The sequence below is a fragment of the Triticum urartu genome, chromosome 2, assembly GCF_003073215.2.
Source record: "Triticum urartu cultivar G1812 chromosome 2, Tu2.1, whole genome shotgun sequence".
Classification (NCBI taxonomy): Eukaryota; Viridiplantae; Streptophyta; class Magnoliopsida; order Poales; family Poaceae; genus Triticum; species Triticum urartu.
The window spans coordinates 364,839,630-364,856,548 of NC_053023.1; the positions used below are offsets into that span (position 1 = coordinate 364,839,630).

A 16,919-nucleotide genomic window follows, 5' to 3' on the forward strand; every position below is an offset into this window, starting at 1 on the left:
GCCCAACAAATTAACCGGCTCATGTCCATCTGCAAGACCGGCGCCGACCAACAACGAAATATAGAAAAGAAAAGTTTCAGGGCTTCTTTGATTCATAGGATTTTGAAAACATAGAATAGGAGAAGTGTAGGGTTAGAGTGGCATGCCCATTTGAATTCTATAAAATTAGTAACGATTATTTGATGCCACGGGAAAAACAAAAAAATTGTAAAAAGAGATTCGAGTGGATGTTAAATTTTCTATGAAATGTAGTACAAAAGATTCTATAGAAAAAATTTCTATGAAATTCAATCCTATGAATCAAAGGACCAACATAGGAAAAAATCATAAGAATTTCAATCTTTCAGAAATTCTATAAAATTTCTTTGAATCAAAGAAGCCCTTACTCATCTCTTGGCCGTCGCCGGTGCCATCGCTCTGGGCTGGGATGAGTAGATCCAGCCGGACCTCAGGCGGCCCTTTTTCAGTTCCAGCAGGTCCGCGTGCTAGGTGCAACTGGTGAGAACAAAGGACCGACTAACGTAGGTACACGCAACCTAGTCTATGTCACCCAGACACTTTAGTAAAACCAAACCGGGCCTACATGGTACAAAAGTCCTTATGTCAGATGCGTACCCGCAGGGGATGAGCCCACCTAGCTTGACGTGGCCATCGTATTCGTTTGTATATAGCGATGTATGACTCCAGGGTCATTTCCACAGCTAGTCAATGCATGGATCAACTCGATGAAGTGTGCGGCTAGATATATGGCTTCAGATGCCGCTGCGCGTAGGACGTCCTCTCTCGTAGTAACATAGACTAGTAATATGGGCATGTCATTGTGCTAGTTTTATAGGCCTTAATTTAAAAATCTCACCAATCAAGGTAGATAATGAGTGATGGAATAATTTTTGTGGTTTGTAAAATCACTCAATTAATGCGCTTGTTTTCTTCAAAGAATAATGTTTACCAATGCATTAATTGCAATGCATGCATGAAATACATACATTGGTCAAGTTTCTCATAATCCTTGTATGCAATGAATTAATGCATCTTGAAATCTAAGCATGTGATGAAAACAATCAAATTGAGACATAAAACGGGAAACCGAAATTTTTGAAATAAGCCCTATAAATAGGGAAGGGGGGAGTATTTGGTTTTGTATTTCTAATATAAAAACAGTACCTGTGGCCCACGCAACAGTACCGTTCAATGCGATGGCTCGCTAACGCCGTCGCTGGTACAAACGTTGGGCCAAACCAAGTCGCCCGTGGGTACTCTAGCTGCCCCCACCACCACCTCCATCAATACAGCTAGACAAGTACAAGGTGCATTTTGCGGTGTAACAGCATCAGGTATTTTGGTGTAATCTCGTATAATTAGACATGGATCTTGATAAGGACCGAACGTTCGGCATGCGCAGGCGCTGGACCGAACAGAAACATTCGATCTCGGAGCGCCCTCCACCGAACAGAATTGTTCAATTTGGGAACGCTCTAGCCCGAACCCCTCCTTCACGAGCAACCTTGTCCATACGTCCAGGTTCAAGAAAGTGGGCCAGAAAAATGTCCCAGCGTATGCACACAAAAGGCCCAAGTATTAAAAAGCTGGTAATTGCACACAAACTAGAAAGTCAAGAACAGAAAAATTGCCATGGCAAAAATTACACTATTTTTCCATGGCAAAAATATACTTTTATTCACATCAAAAAATTTAGTCTAATTTGCCAAGGCAAAATTTACTCTATTTTTTCGATGGCAAAAATTACATGGGATACTTTTATTCCCATGGCAAATTTTAGTTTAATTTGGCATGGCAAATTTTACTCTATTATTGCCATGGCAAAAGTTTACATTATTCTTCCATGTCAAAGAGTTTAATTTGCCATGGCAAAAATACTTTTATTCACATGGCAAATTTTAGTTTAATTTGCTATGGCAAAATTTACTTTATTTTGCCATGCAAAAATACCTTTACCCACTTGGCAAATTTACTCTATTTTTCCATGGCAAAAATACTTTTATTCACATGGCAAATTTTCGTTTAATTTTCCATGGCAAAATTTACTCTATTTTGCCATGCAAAAATACTTTTATTCACATGGAAAATTTAATCTACTTTTTTCATGGCAAAAATACTTTTATTCACATGGCAAATTAAACTAATTTTAGTTTAATTTGCCATGTTCTAGCTAACACAAATTTCAGAAAATTGCCATGTGAAATTTACAAAAATTGCCATGGAATTTTTACAAACAAATTGCAACAGTTTGTTGAGAAGAACATTGTGTTTGATAGCAAAGTATCCCAAAAACCTAAGTATCAAAAACTACAGTAATTTAGCCTGCAGGTATGAAATACCACGGTTTTAACACAACATAATATTTTGTGGTATTGCTAATACAGACAACCTGTTTGGCTATCCCGTTTTCAGCGACACAAAATTAGCTAGCTAAAACCATTAGCAGCTGCAAACACACGTGTTTTTCTAGTTAGCTAGCCATTTTATGCAATTACTCGGCCATGCACCAAGAACAGCCATGCACACAGCGTAGAAGACACGTATTCTAGCTGGGCTATCCGGACGGCAACAACGTCTTCAAAACGATTTTTTGGTTGGCTGTAATTTGGAGCACCAAAGGGAAGCGAGCTAACTAGATCACCAAGCAGAAGATCCTAATAAAACGGTCGTGGACATGAGGCGTGTTGAGAAGAAAGTATGAGCGAGGGACTCTTTTCTCAGTGAGCCCAGTTTAAAAAAAAGAGGTATGGAGTTCTTTTTTTAATGCAGAGAAAATACTGTGGTTTGTCAAAAACTGAAGTATTTAAATCACAGTTTTTAGAGACAGCCAAACAACCCTTTGTAATAAAAACTACAGTATTATAAAAAACGGTAGTATTATGGGAATACTTAGAAAATATTTTGTTATCAAATGGGGCCTAAATTCCCATGGAAATAGTACTAACAGCTTCAGAACATGGCAAACCATATTATATTTTTCTTGCCATGGCAAAGAAAACATGATTTCGACACGGCAACATACTTTGTGTTTCCACGGCAACTTATTATGATGTTTTGCCATGGTCAAAAATAATTTAATTTGGGATGACTGCAGAAGTTGAGGCGACATGGCAACATATTTTGTGTTTGCATGGCATAAAACAGATTTTAAGATACCATCAACTATAATTTCTAGTATAAAAGTTTGTCATGCAATATTTGTCAATTAGCATGACAACAATAAGTAAACAGTTTCTGCAAATTCATGAACGACTGAGAAAATGAATCACACAAAAATTGCAACATATGGACTGGGCTTAAAAAAATCGAATCACCATCAGTGCTGAGCTAGTGACACAAAAAGTTGAACCTGTTCACTAAGACTATATTCAAATGCGGCACTTGAGCGGCCGAAGAAGACGAGGAGGATGTGCCCGTTGCCCATGAGCAGCTTATGGTCGTGAAGGGCGCCACAGTGCAGGATGGCGTCGTCGCCTCCCGGCGGCCGCGCATCAGACGAGGTCGGCGGCGTCCAATAGGACGGAGAAGACGAGGAGGAGGGTCTCGTCGCCCATGGACGCTGAGCTCGAAGAACACGCGACCGTGGCCGTCGCCTCCAGGTGGCCGCGCTTTACCATGATTTGGTCGGCCATCTCCGCCGCGCCGGCCCGAACGCCTCCGCCATGGAGCTCCACTGTCCTCCAGATCCATCGCCGCCGCCGGGAACAGTCTCCCTGCGCCGGATCCGCTCCTCCACGCCCTCCCGAACTCGCCTTCGTCGCGGCGCCCTTCGCCAAGTCCACTGACGCCGACCTCTGCTTCCTCTGCATCCAGCAGGAGCTCGCCTGCTCGTCCCGCTCGACGCTGCACCAATCCGCCGCTCGCCTGGGCCACACGCAGCCGGCCCAACACATCTCCAGCACAGCGCGCCGTCCCGGCGGCCTGATTTGGCCGGCCGTCTTCAAATCCGGCAACGAAAAAGAAGAGTGGGGGAGTGGTGTCCAGGGGGAGGGGGAAAACAATGAAACTCGTTCGGGCGGCCCAGAATCATCCTGAACGCTCCGCGGGAGGATTTGCTAAAACCTGGCTCGTTCGGGAGTTATTGATTCCGTTAAGAGCCTGTTTTAATAAGTCATTTGATTTATAAGTCAAGTGACTTAAAATCAGTGACTTATAAATCACGCCTGTTTGGTTACCATCTGACTTATAAGTCATCTGAGCACACCTTTCTACCTTGTTTTTTTATATAAAGATTGTGGGACCCATGCAAAAGGGTGACTTATAAGTTTTAAGTTGGGGTGGAGCAACTTATGACTTATAAGTTGGGGTGACTTATAAGTTGGGTCCGTTTGACAAAATAAATCACTTTTTACACTTTTCGACTTATAAGTTGGTGACTTATTTAGAACCAAACAGGGCCTAAACATTAGTCCACACTCACGTCGGCTACTACTCTACAATAATAACAACTATAATCTCCCCTAAAAAATAACAACTAATTTAGAGACAGTTCCTCCCAGCAATGGACACACTAAGCTTTCAGCAAAATACACAGAGGCGTAAACACAAAATATACGCACTTAATTTCTAGTTCTAGCCAACTGGTCCATTGACTTGATTTAGCGTCTAGCACAGGCGGGGACGCTTGTGGCTTGCCACTTCTTCTTCACCCTCTGAATCTTCGTCAGCTTACCAAACCATCACAAACTCGTCATATTCTTACAGAACAGGCTGCCCTGCCTCGCCAAGCAGATGGTCGGCGTCGGGATCAAGCTCTGCCACAACCTCTATGGCTCTATGCCGTGGTCACCATCCTCTCTGGAGTCGGCTGCAGCTTCCCCGTTCTGGTCGGATAGATGGTTTGCTTGCAGGTCTGGTCCACCGACAACGTTCTCCCCCTCAAGGGTCAAGGCCATGGCTGAAGACACCATCAACTGACCCCTCCCAGTATTAATGCAACAGATTGAAGATCAACAATTTGCAATAGGTCCAAACCTAGATATATCCCAGCAGATGAAGCGGATCTGGGTGCATACCATGTAGAATGCTTCGTTGTCAGCACTCCAAGCCAATCCTGACGTGAGGACACCGGAGCTCGACCAGCTGATGGATGGAGCCATCTTCCTCCTGGCAACACTGCTGCGCCACCCCCTCTCCCAACGATATCCTTTTCTTCAAATTGGTTCCACACACGATTGAAAATGGCCTCAGAGAGAGACCCAGCTAATGGATCTGCACTTTTATAGAGCAACTCGACCACTAGCTGGGATATATGCACAGCCTGCCCACACAAGCTTGCCTCAATCATAAAACATTTGTTTGTTTGCAAATTGAGTCTTAAATCTGCTATCCCTAGCCATGCAGGCCCAATTTGCAGCTTAACACCTTCAGGGTTCGTGCAATTATTTTTCCTGTGTCCCGCTGCACCACAGTTACTGCATTTTGCTTCCTTCCTTGGTTGTTTCGGCAAATCATCTCTCTGTCGACGGGTGGTCTTCTTATGCCTCTTACCTCTGCAGATGCTGCAAAATGTAGTTCTCATACTCAACTCCTCATATGGTGCTTTATCACAGCTGTTTGTCGGCTGTCCTGCATTTCACTTCTTCTCAGGGGCACAAATGCCAGCCAATGTGTCTACCCGCAAAAACTTGCTATTATTTATAACTGTTTTACCAGATCCTTCATGTAGACATCAATTTGATGTGGGCCGGCCAATTCACCTTCTCGCCACATGTAGGTGTCAGCGAGTGGTTGTGATTCACCCTGTGTTCGGTTATGTACCACCCGTTGTCGTGTGTCCGAAGCAATCTGATCATAGCCAGGCACTCACAACGGCAAGCCCTGCCGTTTTCTTTTATTGGCTTCCCCTGCATTCCACGACATATATTATTTTGCTTCAATTTAAAGGACCGAGAAAAAGATGTTTCATGCATATGTAATATGAATCGCAAGAAAATAAATAACAAAATTGTTTTGCCATTAGAAAGCTATCTAATCACTTACAGAGCACCTGCAGACAACTTCCTGCATACACTTGGTCTTCCCAGCATTGAGCCTGCTTTTCCCATATCTTATCCCAAATCCGTGCTCCCAATCTTCTTCGAGAGAGTCGAATGTCAACACACTCTCAGTTTCCACTAAATGACCACCGAGGTTGTTCGTGTATCCGCGGATCGTCTGCGGTAGGGCGCCAACTCTTTTCCGGACAAGGCGTTCGGCAGGTGTTTTCCAACTCTAACACTGAACCAAACAAAACAAAATAGATTAAAATCAACCAGAAAGTTTCTGGATTTCTATTTAGGAACTAGAACCCTTGTATATCATCCGCAATTTTTATCAAGCACCACTTGTACATGCAACTGCGGTATTAGAAATAGCAACCAGCAGCAGGCTGTGCACACATTTGTTTTAATCAGGAACATTCTGCAACTTTTATCAAGCACCACTTGTACAAATAGAAAGCATAATTCAATTGCACACAAGATAAAAATGATTTAGCTGCGCTGCATGCCTCGTCGGCAAAGATAGGTAGCCTGCACTTAGAGATTTCATCAACAATCAGGCTGCGGCGGCGCCCCGGATCGAAACAAAAAACAATCTTGCGCCGCCTGAAAGAACATGCGGTGCCCCCATGTTTGGTTTTGGTAATTGATGACAATCTCTATGGACTAATGGTTGCCTTGAGTTATATTTGAAGGTTTTGTCCATAGGCTTTTCTTGGAGTACATGTGTTGGTTTCAAGAATAGTTTGTGTCGACCAAGGTGCTATTTAAGGAATTACCTAAAGATTGGTCTTATGCGAGGTTGATCAAGACTAAGTCAAAAAGTGAATCAAGTTGATCAACCCACAAAGCGTAGAAGATGTACCGAGAGGGATCAAATGATTCCATGGTATGGTAAGCATTGTCAATTACGCTTTGTGTACTAACCCATGGTCTTCGTGAGAGTTCTTTGTGGGGTTAGGTTGCGGTGTGCAAGTTCAAGTGGAGCATCATGAAGAGATCAAATGCTTGAAGCTTGCCGTCCATTGTGGTGACAATGGACATGTGAAGATGTGCGGAAGAGTGGCTCACCCATAGTGGAGTATGGGGGAGCAATCAACTAGTCTTCATCGAGCCAACACAATCAAGAAAGGTGGTCCAACTTGAGGAAGTCAAGATCGTCATCATCTAGCTCAAGTGGACCATGTGCAAGGCAAAGGTTTGCCCTTGATAGGTTTTTTATTTTACCGGTCTCATGATGGTAGTTGGGAGAACGGGTTATAGGATCGATTGCCGTACTATCAAGGGGGGGCTCTCGATGAGTAGCTTGATCATATCGTTAGTTGAGAGCTCAAAGCATTGCATCCTTGCATCATCTTTCTTGGTTCTTGTTTGGTTCTTTTTATGAGTCTTAGAGCTTATGGTCATCTTCATGACAAGCTCGAGTTCATCGAAAACGGAGTTCACATGCATCTTCTATGATGTTTTCGATGTTGGAGGTTATGTCGGTTCTTCCTTTTTGGAGGTTTCACTCCTCTATTTGTTTGGCATACCTTCCCTGCCTCTTCTTACTATAACCAATCGCTATTTTGATGCTACTCGTCGTCTTGTATCCAACAAGCTTGAGTTTGCTCAATTCGGAGTTCATATGCAGAAGTTATGGCAGTTCTGATTTTCCGTGGAGTTTACTTGCTTTTGTGGAAGTGGCTTAAGGATGGCGCCAACGGTAGTACCGCTGGGCCGGAGCAGCAATACCGCTTATCGCCACAAGCGGTAGTACCGCTGTCCCACAGCGGTAGTACCGCCCATGGCCATAAGCGGTAGTACGGCTCCGGTTCCGCGCTAGTACCGCCTCGACTCGAGACATGGTTTTCTCGTGTCGGGTTCATCGGCAGTAGGAGCGGTAGTACCGTTCATGTGCAGTAGTACCGCGGCTACCACCACCCCTAGTGCCGCTCAATGGCCCTCATCTATGTTCCTTCTCCCTGTGCTCGTGGTAGGCTTGTGCGCGGTCCCAGCGGTAGTACCGCCGGGCCGGAGCGGCAGTACCGCTTATCGCCACAAGCGGTAGTACCGCTGTCCCAAGCGGCAGTATCGCTGCGGCCAACGGTAGTGCCGCTCATACGGCTCCGCCACACACTCTGTTTTGCTCCGCTCTCCGTGTTCTACCTCCCGGGCGGTAGTACCGCTCCCCTGAGCGGTAGTACCGCTCGTGCGTGGACTGAGCACATAACAGTTGGATTCGGGAGCTCCTATAAAAGGGGGTCTTCTTCCCCATTCAACCTTGTTCTTTCAGCTCGGGTTCTTCCCCCATTGTTGACCTTCTTCGAGCTTGCTAACTCTCAATCCCTTCATGGATTCTTGCTAGTTTTTGAGGGAAAAGAAAGAGGAGATCTAGGTCCACATTTGCACCAATCACTTTCTCCTCTATGTGAGGGGAACCCCTTGGATCTAGATCTTGGAGTTCTTGGTGTTCTCCTTCTTGTTCTTCCTCTCATTTTCCTCCCTAGCATTAGTTGCTTCGGTGGGATTTGAGAGAGAAGGACTTGGGCACTCCGTGTGCCCTTGCCATTGCATTTGGTGCATCGATTTGAATTCTCCACGGTGATACGTGGAAGTGAAGTTTGAGAAGCTTATTACTCTTGAGTGTTTGGGCACCCTAGAGCTTGTTCCTCTTGGGTGCCTTGGCGCCCTAGACGGTTGGTGTTGTTCGGAGCTCAATCATTGTGGTGTAAAGCTTCGGGCAAGCGTCGGGGTCTCCAATTAGGTTGTGGAGATCGCCCCAAGCAATTTGACGGGTACCGGTGACCGCCCCCAAGGGTTACCAAAGTGTACGGGTTCGGTGACCGCCCCCAAGGGTTGCTATTTGTACGGGTTCGGTGACCGCCCTCAAGGGTCCCTTAGTGGAATCACGGCATCTTGCATTGTGCGAGGGCGTGAGGAGATTACGGTGGCCCTAGTGGCTTCTTGGGGAGCATTGTGCCTCCACACCGCTCCAAACGGAGATTAGCATCCGCAAGGGTGTGAACTCCGGGATACATCGTCGTCTCCGCGTGCCTCGGTTATCTCTTACCCGAGCCCCTTTACTTATGGACTTTACTTCGTGATAGCCATATTGTTTCTTGTCATATATCTTGCTATCACATAGTTGCTTATCTTGCTTAGCATAAGTTGTTGGTGCATATAGGTGAGCCTAGTTGTTTAGGTTTTGTGCTTGACAAATTAACCGCTAGGTTTATTCCGTATTTGTTAAAGCCTAAACCGTAATTATTTCAAAACGCCTATTCACCCCCCTTTAGGCGACATCGACGATCTTTCAATTGGTATCAGAGCCTCGTCTCTCTTTGTTAGGCTTAACCGTCTAGAGAGTAAAGATGTCGACTAGGAGATTAGGATTCTCTGACACTCTTAGTTTCGATGGCACAAATTTTGATGTTTGGGTAATTCGCATGCTTAATCTTTTTAGGGTCATGGACCCAAATTTAGAGCGAATTGTAGATATGGGTTTTTCTCCTCCAAAGGATCCCCAAAGATTATCTTTAGAGGATGATAAAAACTCTTATCTCAATGCTCAAGCTTCTAATGTGCTCTTCGATGCTTTGAGCAATGTAGTTATATTTCACCTCATGCCGTTCCGGGATGCTCATGAGTTGTGGACGAAGCTTCAAGATAAATATGGTGTGTCCAAGATTTGTGGGGATGATTGTTTTCCCTCCACCTCCGGTCGTATAGTCTTCTCAACTTCTTCTACTTCACCTACATGTGGTTTGCCACAAGGTAATGATATGGTGAGTAGTGTTGGTCATTGCAATGATGATAGTATGCTTATTGTGGATGATCCTTCATCACTATCTTATTGCAATGATCCTTCTTTGGGCTTTAACACTTCGAGCACTCCAAATGTTTCACATGCTTGTGTTGATAGTCCTTGCATATCATGCAGAAATTGCTTGACTAAATCTTATGATGATATGTGTACTATGTCTTGTTGCCATGATAAAAATACATATATTTTCTCGAATTGTTGTGCTAACAATGTAGAGGAAACCCAACACTACATGGAACAAGATGTGGTGTTTAATGGTGCTTCAAGGGATCTTACATCATCATCTATTGCTTTTTGCCTTATGGCTAAGGCTTCAAAGGTATCTCCTACTTTGAAACCCAATATGTCTCTTTATGATGATGTTGATACTAACGATGATGAAGATAATGATGAAGAGAATGATAATGTTGCCTCCTTAAAAATTAAGGGGGAAATGGTTTTTAAAGCTCTTCATAAAAATAAAATTGCTTGTTCCAACTTCATGGAAATCATGTCCATTGCCATTGAGGGCAAGAAGTATATTGATGAGTTGAAATCTCGTCTTGAGGAGCATGAGGTCACCATTGATAAAATGGAAGGTTATGAGCATGATTACGCTAATGAAATTGCGGACCTCTCTCAAGCTCTTGAACTTGAACAAACCACCAAGGAATCTCTTGAGGAGACTTTTGCTCTAGAATTATCTAGAGTGAGGGAATCTCGTGATAGAGCTCTTGAGGTGGCCAATGATTTTGAAACTAAAAATGAGGAGCTTGAAGTTGCCCCGAGCAATTTGACGGGTACCGGTGACCGCCCCCATGGGTTACCAAAGTGTACGGGTTCGGTGACCGCCCCCAAGGGTTGCTATTTGTACGGGTTCGGTGACCGCCCTCAAGGGTCCCTTAGTGGAATCACGGCATCTTGCATTATGCGAGGGCGTGAGGAGATTACAGTGGCCCTAGTGGCTTCTTGGGAAGCATTGTGCCTCCACACCGCTCCAAACGAAGATTAGCATCCGCAAGGGTGTGAACTTCGGGATACATCGTCGTCTCCGCTGCCTCGATTATCTCTTACCCGAGCCCCTTTACTTATGCACTTTACTTTGTGATAGCCATATTGTTTCTTGTCATATATCTTGCTATCACATAGTTGCTTATCTTGCTTAGCATAAGTTGTTGATGCACATAGGTGAGCCTAGTTGTTTTAGGATTTGTGCTTGACAAATTAACCGCTAGGTTTATTCCGTATTTGTTAAAGCCTAAACCGTAATTATTTTAAAACACCTATTCATCCCCCTCTAGGTGACGTCGACGATCTTTCACCGCCCCTGGAATAATGCCACACTTACCTGTCTATTGGTGTACGGGAAAGTCCGTCGCCATTGCTAGCTTGGTCATGCTTGATACCCGGCCACCAACAGAAGGCCTCAGTGCCGCAGCTCTCTCCGCCGTCAGCAAAAAGTCCCCAAACAATGGTTTTATCAAACTGACAATTCACTAGCCAGCATAACAAACTAAAATAAACAGGGCATCATTCCAACTACGGTTGCAAGGTACAGAATGCAGTTCTACAGAAAATCCCAATTACCTCTTAGTCCATCCAGGGGCTTGGGGATCCACCTTGCCAGTCGATTGTGCAGAGCCTCCATCGCCACTTCCTGTTCGATCTTGAATCACAGCGCCCTGATCTCCATCAAAATGTGCTTCAACGCCACCCTGGTCAACGGCGTTTGCATTGACACGGCAGGGCCGCCGGCAGCCACACTTGTTTCCTCGCCGCACATAGCACCACCCCCGAACTGCCCAGCTGAGCTGCGCCCAAATCCTCCGACCACCGCCCCGCCAGATCCGTTGGTTAATTCCTTTTCCGCACGACCAGCCCCACCAATCAATTCAATTAGGGCCGCCGCGCTAGCCGCCTCATCCGGGAATATGGGCAACCTGAGCACGTTGGATCGAAGCTCTAAGCTTGTTTTGATGCTGGATCGTAAATGGGAACGAAGAACATTTATGTACAAGGATTGATTTCTTACCTGTCCATCGGAGCGACGGGAAAATCCATCGCCACGGCTGCGCCAGCAGTAATCGGAGACCACGTCCGGTGATGCGAGCAGGGAATCAGTGTGCGAGAATGCCGCCGATGTAGCCGCCACCGACGCCGCCCTCCGGCTCTAATTTTTACTCGGCTCGATCATCTTTCGCTGAAAACAGGGGCCGAAGCTGGTGGACGGGGATGCATTCATTTTGCCCGTCGTTAACGGCGACTCCACAGACGGTGCCGCCCGTCATCTGACATCGTACGTACAAGGCCCGCCACTGTGTATTCCCCTCTTATTCTGTACGGTATATCGAATTTAATAATGCCTCGCACAAATCCCAGAGCTCATCTGGACGGCCCAGATATCAGGACCACCTGGACCCGAGAGCCAAAACGCAAAGCATCTAGTTGCTGCCATGAGCACGACACAAAACTCTAAAATCAAATCCCTCCTAATCTGTTTTTAGGTGCACTTATAAGATGTATGTGCGTCTCTTCCAAAAAATATCTCCTATGTTTAAAGTGAGCGTCATTTGTGGCGCCGCTGCTTGAGAGGACAGTATGTGCATGTTTCTATTTTAAAAAGATACATAGAGTCCTTGCATCTAAAAAACCATATTAGAAAAATCCTCACCTTCACAAAGTAAAAAAGGAAAAAAATTACCACTGCAGTCTATCAACCCTTCATTTAGAAAATACCAGAGGTTCTCACCTCTTTTAAAAAACAATTCACGCCTTCATCTAAAAAAATTCAAAAGATTACATGCCGCGGCCAACCACTTACGCCACGTGGCATAACTGGTTGGCCGCCCTTCACGCGTAGCTTAATGGGTTGAGCTGCTGTGAAAATGCCACTGTAGACAAGCTAGAGGCTGTTTGGTTAAAACAACCATAAAACTGCAGATTTGGTTGTGAATCGTCTGTAATGCCTTGGCACTTGAGTGAATATGTTTATATACTAATTTAAAGTAGTGACATGTACATTTGTAGGAAATCGGACAATCATTTTACACAGAAAAAATATGACAATGTAAGCGATTTATAGCTAACACATACACAATTGAACAACTATACTTTGATGTTGCATACATTTAAATAGATAGTGTTCCCATAATATTATTACAAAGACATGCATCATACAAAACACAGTATGGTTCACATGAGGATGACCTCCATCAACATAGCTAAACTTATGTTGCCATTGCTAGACAAGCATGAGCTATTCTACTATGAATATTGTCATGCTGTCTTCGTTCCCCTCATCTTCAACCGGGTCTGCTTGTGTTCGTGCCACCTCCAGTCATAGCACTGGAAGTACATACTCATCATCGGCATCACATCTATAAAAAACTTTAACCTTGGTACTACTGGCCAATGACCGATCAATATGCGCATCAAGCAATTACGTAGCAAAAGATATAAACCATGACAAAAATTGGGCCATTCCTGGCCAATCCATTCATACATAATCTTGAAAATGCGTAGAGAGTAGCAATATGCAACAAGTACTAATGATACTGTAATAACATACTACAATCTATGACTATTAACCATCAAATCACAAAAAACAGAAAACAGGAATATGCATGATCAGAGAATTTTTTTAGAAGAGGATGGATGGGGATGAGTGATGGAGGGTGGAGGGAGGAGAGAGGAGGAAGGAGTCCCAGTTCACCGGCGCCGGCGGACGATCGGACCTGCCCCGTCCCTCACGGACACCAGATTGAGGAGGCACGGGACGACCTGACCTCCACCATAGGGGGCAAAGGGAGGGAGGAGGGAGGTAGGAGTATGGAGGAGAAGGGCCGGTGATCGGCGCCGGAGCCGTCGGACCGCCGGCCGGCCACCACCATGGGATGAGAGGGGGGGGGGTGAGGGAGGAGGGAAAACTATACCTGCCGGATGTGGAGTGTCGCCGGAGTAAGCAGTAGAGGCAGGGGCGGCAGCGGCCAAACCCTAGACTGCCGTGGCGCGCATGTCATGAGGTCGAGCGGGACTCAGGCGTGTTCTGTCCGTTTCCTCTGATGCCATTGAACATATAAACGTTCAAGAAGTGCTAGGCCAGACGAAGCCAGCCACGTTGTCCCTAAATCGCTATGAATAGTGCTGCTATCATCACTATAAATTTGGTGGCCTGCCAAGGGCATTTTAGTAATTTCACGTACAGGCAAACACGGTGAAAACCCTAGCCTATCGACAGCCTCCTCTCACCCCAATCCTCCCAATCCCCGCCTCCTCTCCTCCTCCCCAATCCACCGCCTCCTCTCCTCCTCCTCCCCAGTCCGCCGCCTCCTCTCCTCCCCCTCCCAGTCCGCCGCTCCTCTTCTCCTCCCCAATCCGTGAGCGCTCACCACCAAGAAGCCACGGGCTCCTCTTCTCCTCCCCAATCATGAGCGCTCACCACCAAGAAGTCACGGGGGGACTGCGCCGCCGCTGGAGGAAAAAAGGAAGAGGAGGTGGCACGGGGGAGACCAGAAAAGAGGAAGAGGAGGTGGCGCGGGGGAAACCAGCGGCAGTGACAGGCTCGACAAGGAGGTGAGCTAGAGCACGGGCTGCCGTGAGCGCTGCGTCGTCTGGGAGCCACCGTGGAGCAGGTGCTTTTATCCTCCCCAATTCGTGAGCCCTCACCACCAAGAAAATTAGTTCGTTTGCTACCAGTTAAATCGATCTATTCATCGTTTTTCTTGTTCCCCATAGGCTTGAGTTTGTCCGCTTGGTGGAGCAGGCAGGGAGCAAGCAAGCAAATATGGGAGAAGGTAATAAGGATCAACGTGATGATCCTATAGTTTTTGCCCGATCTTTCACCGCAAGACAATAAAATAGGAAAACTTCTAATCACGGGAGTAATCCGCGTAACCTGAAGATGAGGAAACAAATCCAGCAAGCAACGTGATGAAGATCACCATGCCTCAAACCAAAGCACGATAATCCTTGCTGAACACAAGAACCTTCGCAGCAATCTTTATTAGATAAACGGCATCGCCGTCCCCAAAGGGATGCTTCACCAAGGAAACACAACTCGATAGTTTTCGACTAAAATTCTCCACCCCCTAAACCTAATGCGCCCCAACTCCTTATATGGAGGGGTGAGGCGCCCAGTCTAGCCTCGACCTGACTTGGTTGGACAGACCCAAAACCAGGCCAAAACTCACAATTATTAAAAATCTAATTATTAAAAATAACAATGACACGCCTAGCTTGGCGGAGTCCTGAAATTGGGCTTCACCTCCTCCGTCGTGCCCATATCATCTTCCCCCCTTCAAAAAGTGTTGTCCTCAACATGTGAGGGTCTACTGGAAAGGGTGGAGTGATATCAACAAAAGCATCACGCGTCTTCGCCATCTTCAAGTCTCGCCTGCCTACCACTCCAAATCCCCCCTCTTGGTCTGCTCGACTTGGTTCAGCTGTGGGTGCCTTTCTTCTCCACACACGCCTGGGCATAGGCGCCACCACCTTCTTCTTGTCCACCTTTGTTGGAGCCCTTTGTTTCTGAACATGAACCTGCTTTGCACTACCCTGCAAAAGATGAGTAATGCCTGGGCCACACAACTGACGAACATGTCCATCCTTGCCTTTGTGCATCCGCACTGCTGCTCCAACAAAACGCCTCGCAAGTGTGCTAACAAAACTGCGCTTGTCGCTCCGAAGCACCTCATGCACTGGGATATGATCAGCACAAATATCATCAGTCTGAACACCTGTGTCAACACAAACTGGAATTGTAACACATGCTGCAACATCCTTCCTCTCATCAGAAAGAGGCTGCACTTCAACTGGCTTGTCACTAACAAGAACAACATGCTTGTCATCTACAGGTATAGCTGAAGCAATATCAACAATGTCGCTCTGTGCATCATGCTCCTCATGCTGCAGCTTAGCTAACCCTGGCGGCTTAGCCTTGCACAACCTCTCCTTGTGTACCACCAGCTCCACATTAGACTTTATTTGATCATCCTTCATAGGCTTCAAAGTCTGTTGTTTTCCATCATGCACAAAAGAATATGCATTTGCTCTCCCAGCATGTGTAACATTGCGATCATACTGCCATGGACGTCCAAGTAACAGCCCACACACCTCCAATGACAACACATCACATTCTACCACATCAACATAGTCACCAACTGTAAATGGCACACGCACTTTATGAGTAACCTTCAACATACCACAACTATTCAACCACTCAAGATGCTTAGGTTCAGGAATACGCCATGTGGACAACCCCAATGATGCCACCATTGCCTTGCTTATGCCATTAGTACAGCTACCACCATCAATCATCAACTTGCATGCTTTGCCTTTAATCATACACTGAGTCTGAAATAAACTCCACCGCTGACCCTTGTCAACTGTTTTGCAAGCTTCATCATGTACCCTCTTGAGTTGCATATTCAACCCACTCAATGGTACAACATCGTCCACCAAAATCGTGTCAACATCAGCCTTGTCCTCCTTAGAACCAGTACGTGTTGTCTTTGCCTCGTTGTCGTCGTTAACATCATCTATCTTCACCATGGATGTGTCCTTGGAAATTACCTTCGCAGAATGTTGCACAGTATGCGCGGGAAAAACTGTAATGGGCTTTTTAAATTCCGCCCGCATCTCTTTAATGATCTTTTGTATATCAGCTATCTCAGCCCGAGCACGTTCCTTAGAATTCTCATCCAACCGAGAAAACCATGTGGAAGTCATCTTCCCGATCCGGCGAACAGATAATAAAATCGCAATTTTTTTACCACGAGCTAGACTCTACCGTAAGTTGGTTTCCAAACGGACGGAAACAAGAGAATCTTCTCTCTCCTGCCTTAACTAATTAGGATTTAACTAATTTAAAAATCCAGCAAGCTGATCACAGAACACCAAAACAAACTAGTACTCCATCATGTACCAACCAAATCGCTCTGCTTCCTGAAAATCCGGAGTCAGCCAAAAACAACGTGTCCTTCCTATCCGAGCGACCAAACCTCGCTGAGATCACAAGGAAAATTGATAGCACCGACGCCCTCAGTTTGATCCGACTGGAAGACGAACTCTCCGCCGAGACACAGATCCAAGCGTGCTCGGCCCTTGCGAATTTGCCGCCACTAAGCTCCTCGCCGAACAGCAAATTGCACCGTGAT

The 16,919-nt window shown here is 45.8% G+C and overlaps 1 protein-coding gene across 5 annotated transcripts; it reads right to left on the minus strand.

Annotated features, from left to right (window-relative positions):
- Positions 1-3,245: 3,245 nt before the first annotated feature.
- Positions 3,246-16,491, minus strand: LOC125537321. 5 transcript variants are annotated; one of them, XM_048700619.1, is made up of 6 exons: positions 11,798-16,491; positions 11,353-11,705; positions 11,114-11,261; positions 5,983-6,219; positions 5,016-5,846; positions 3,246-4,913 (listed from the first exon to the last, which is right to left on the minus strand). In XM_048700619.1, exon 1 carries the CDS (start codon positions 16,489-16,491, stop codon positions 15,025-15,027), a length of 1,467 nt encoding a protein of 488 aa, XP_048556576.1. In that variant the 3' UTR covers positions 3,246-4,913; positions 5,016-5,846; positions 5,983-6,219; positions 11,114-11,261; positions 11,353-11,705; positions 11,798-15,024. The 5 variants fall into 5 exon arrangements, with proteins under 5 accessions (XP_048556576.1, XP_048556575.1, XP_048556572.1 ...); XM_048700618.1 differs by having other exon boundaries at positions 3,246-5,846; positions 11,114-11,207; XM_048700615.1 differs by having other exon boundaries at positions 3,246-5,846.
- Positions 16,492-16,919: the final 428 nt, after the last annotated feature.

Bases quoted from the DNA above. Each gene is read 5' to 3' on its own strand.
- LOC125537321 (XM_048700616.1), bottom strand. From the start codon at position 16,491: ATGACTTCCACATGGTTTTCTCGGTTGGATGAGAATTCTAAGGAACGT.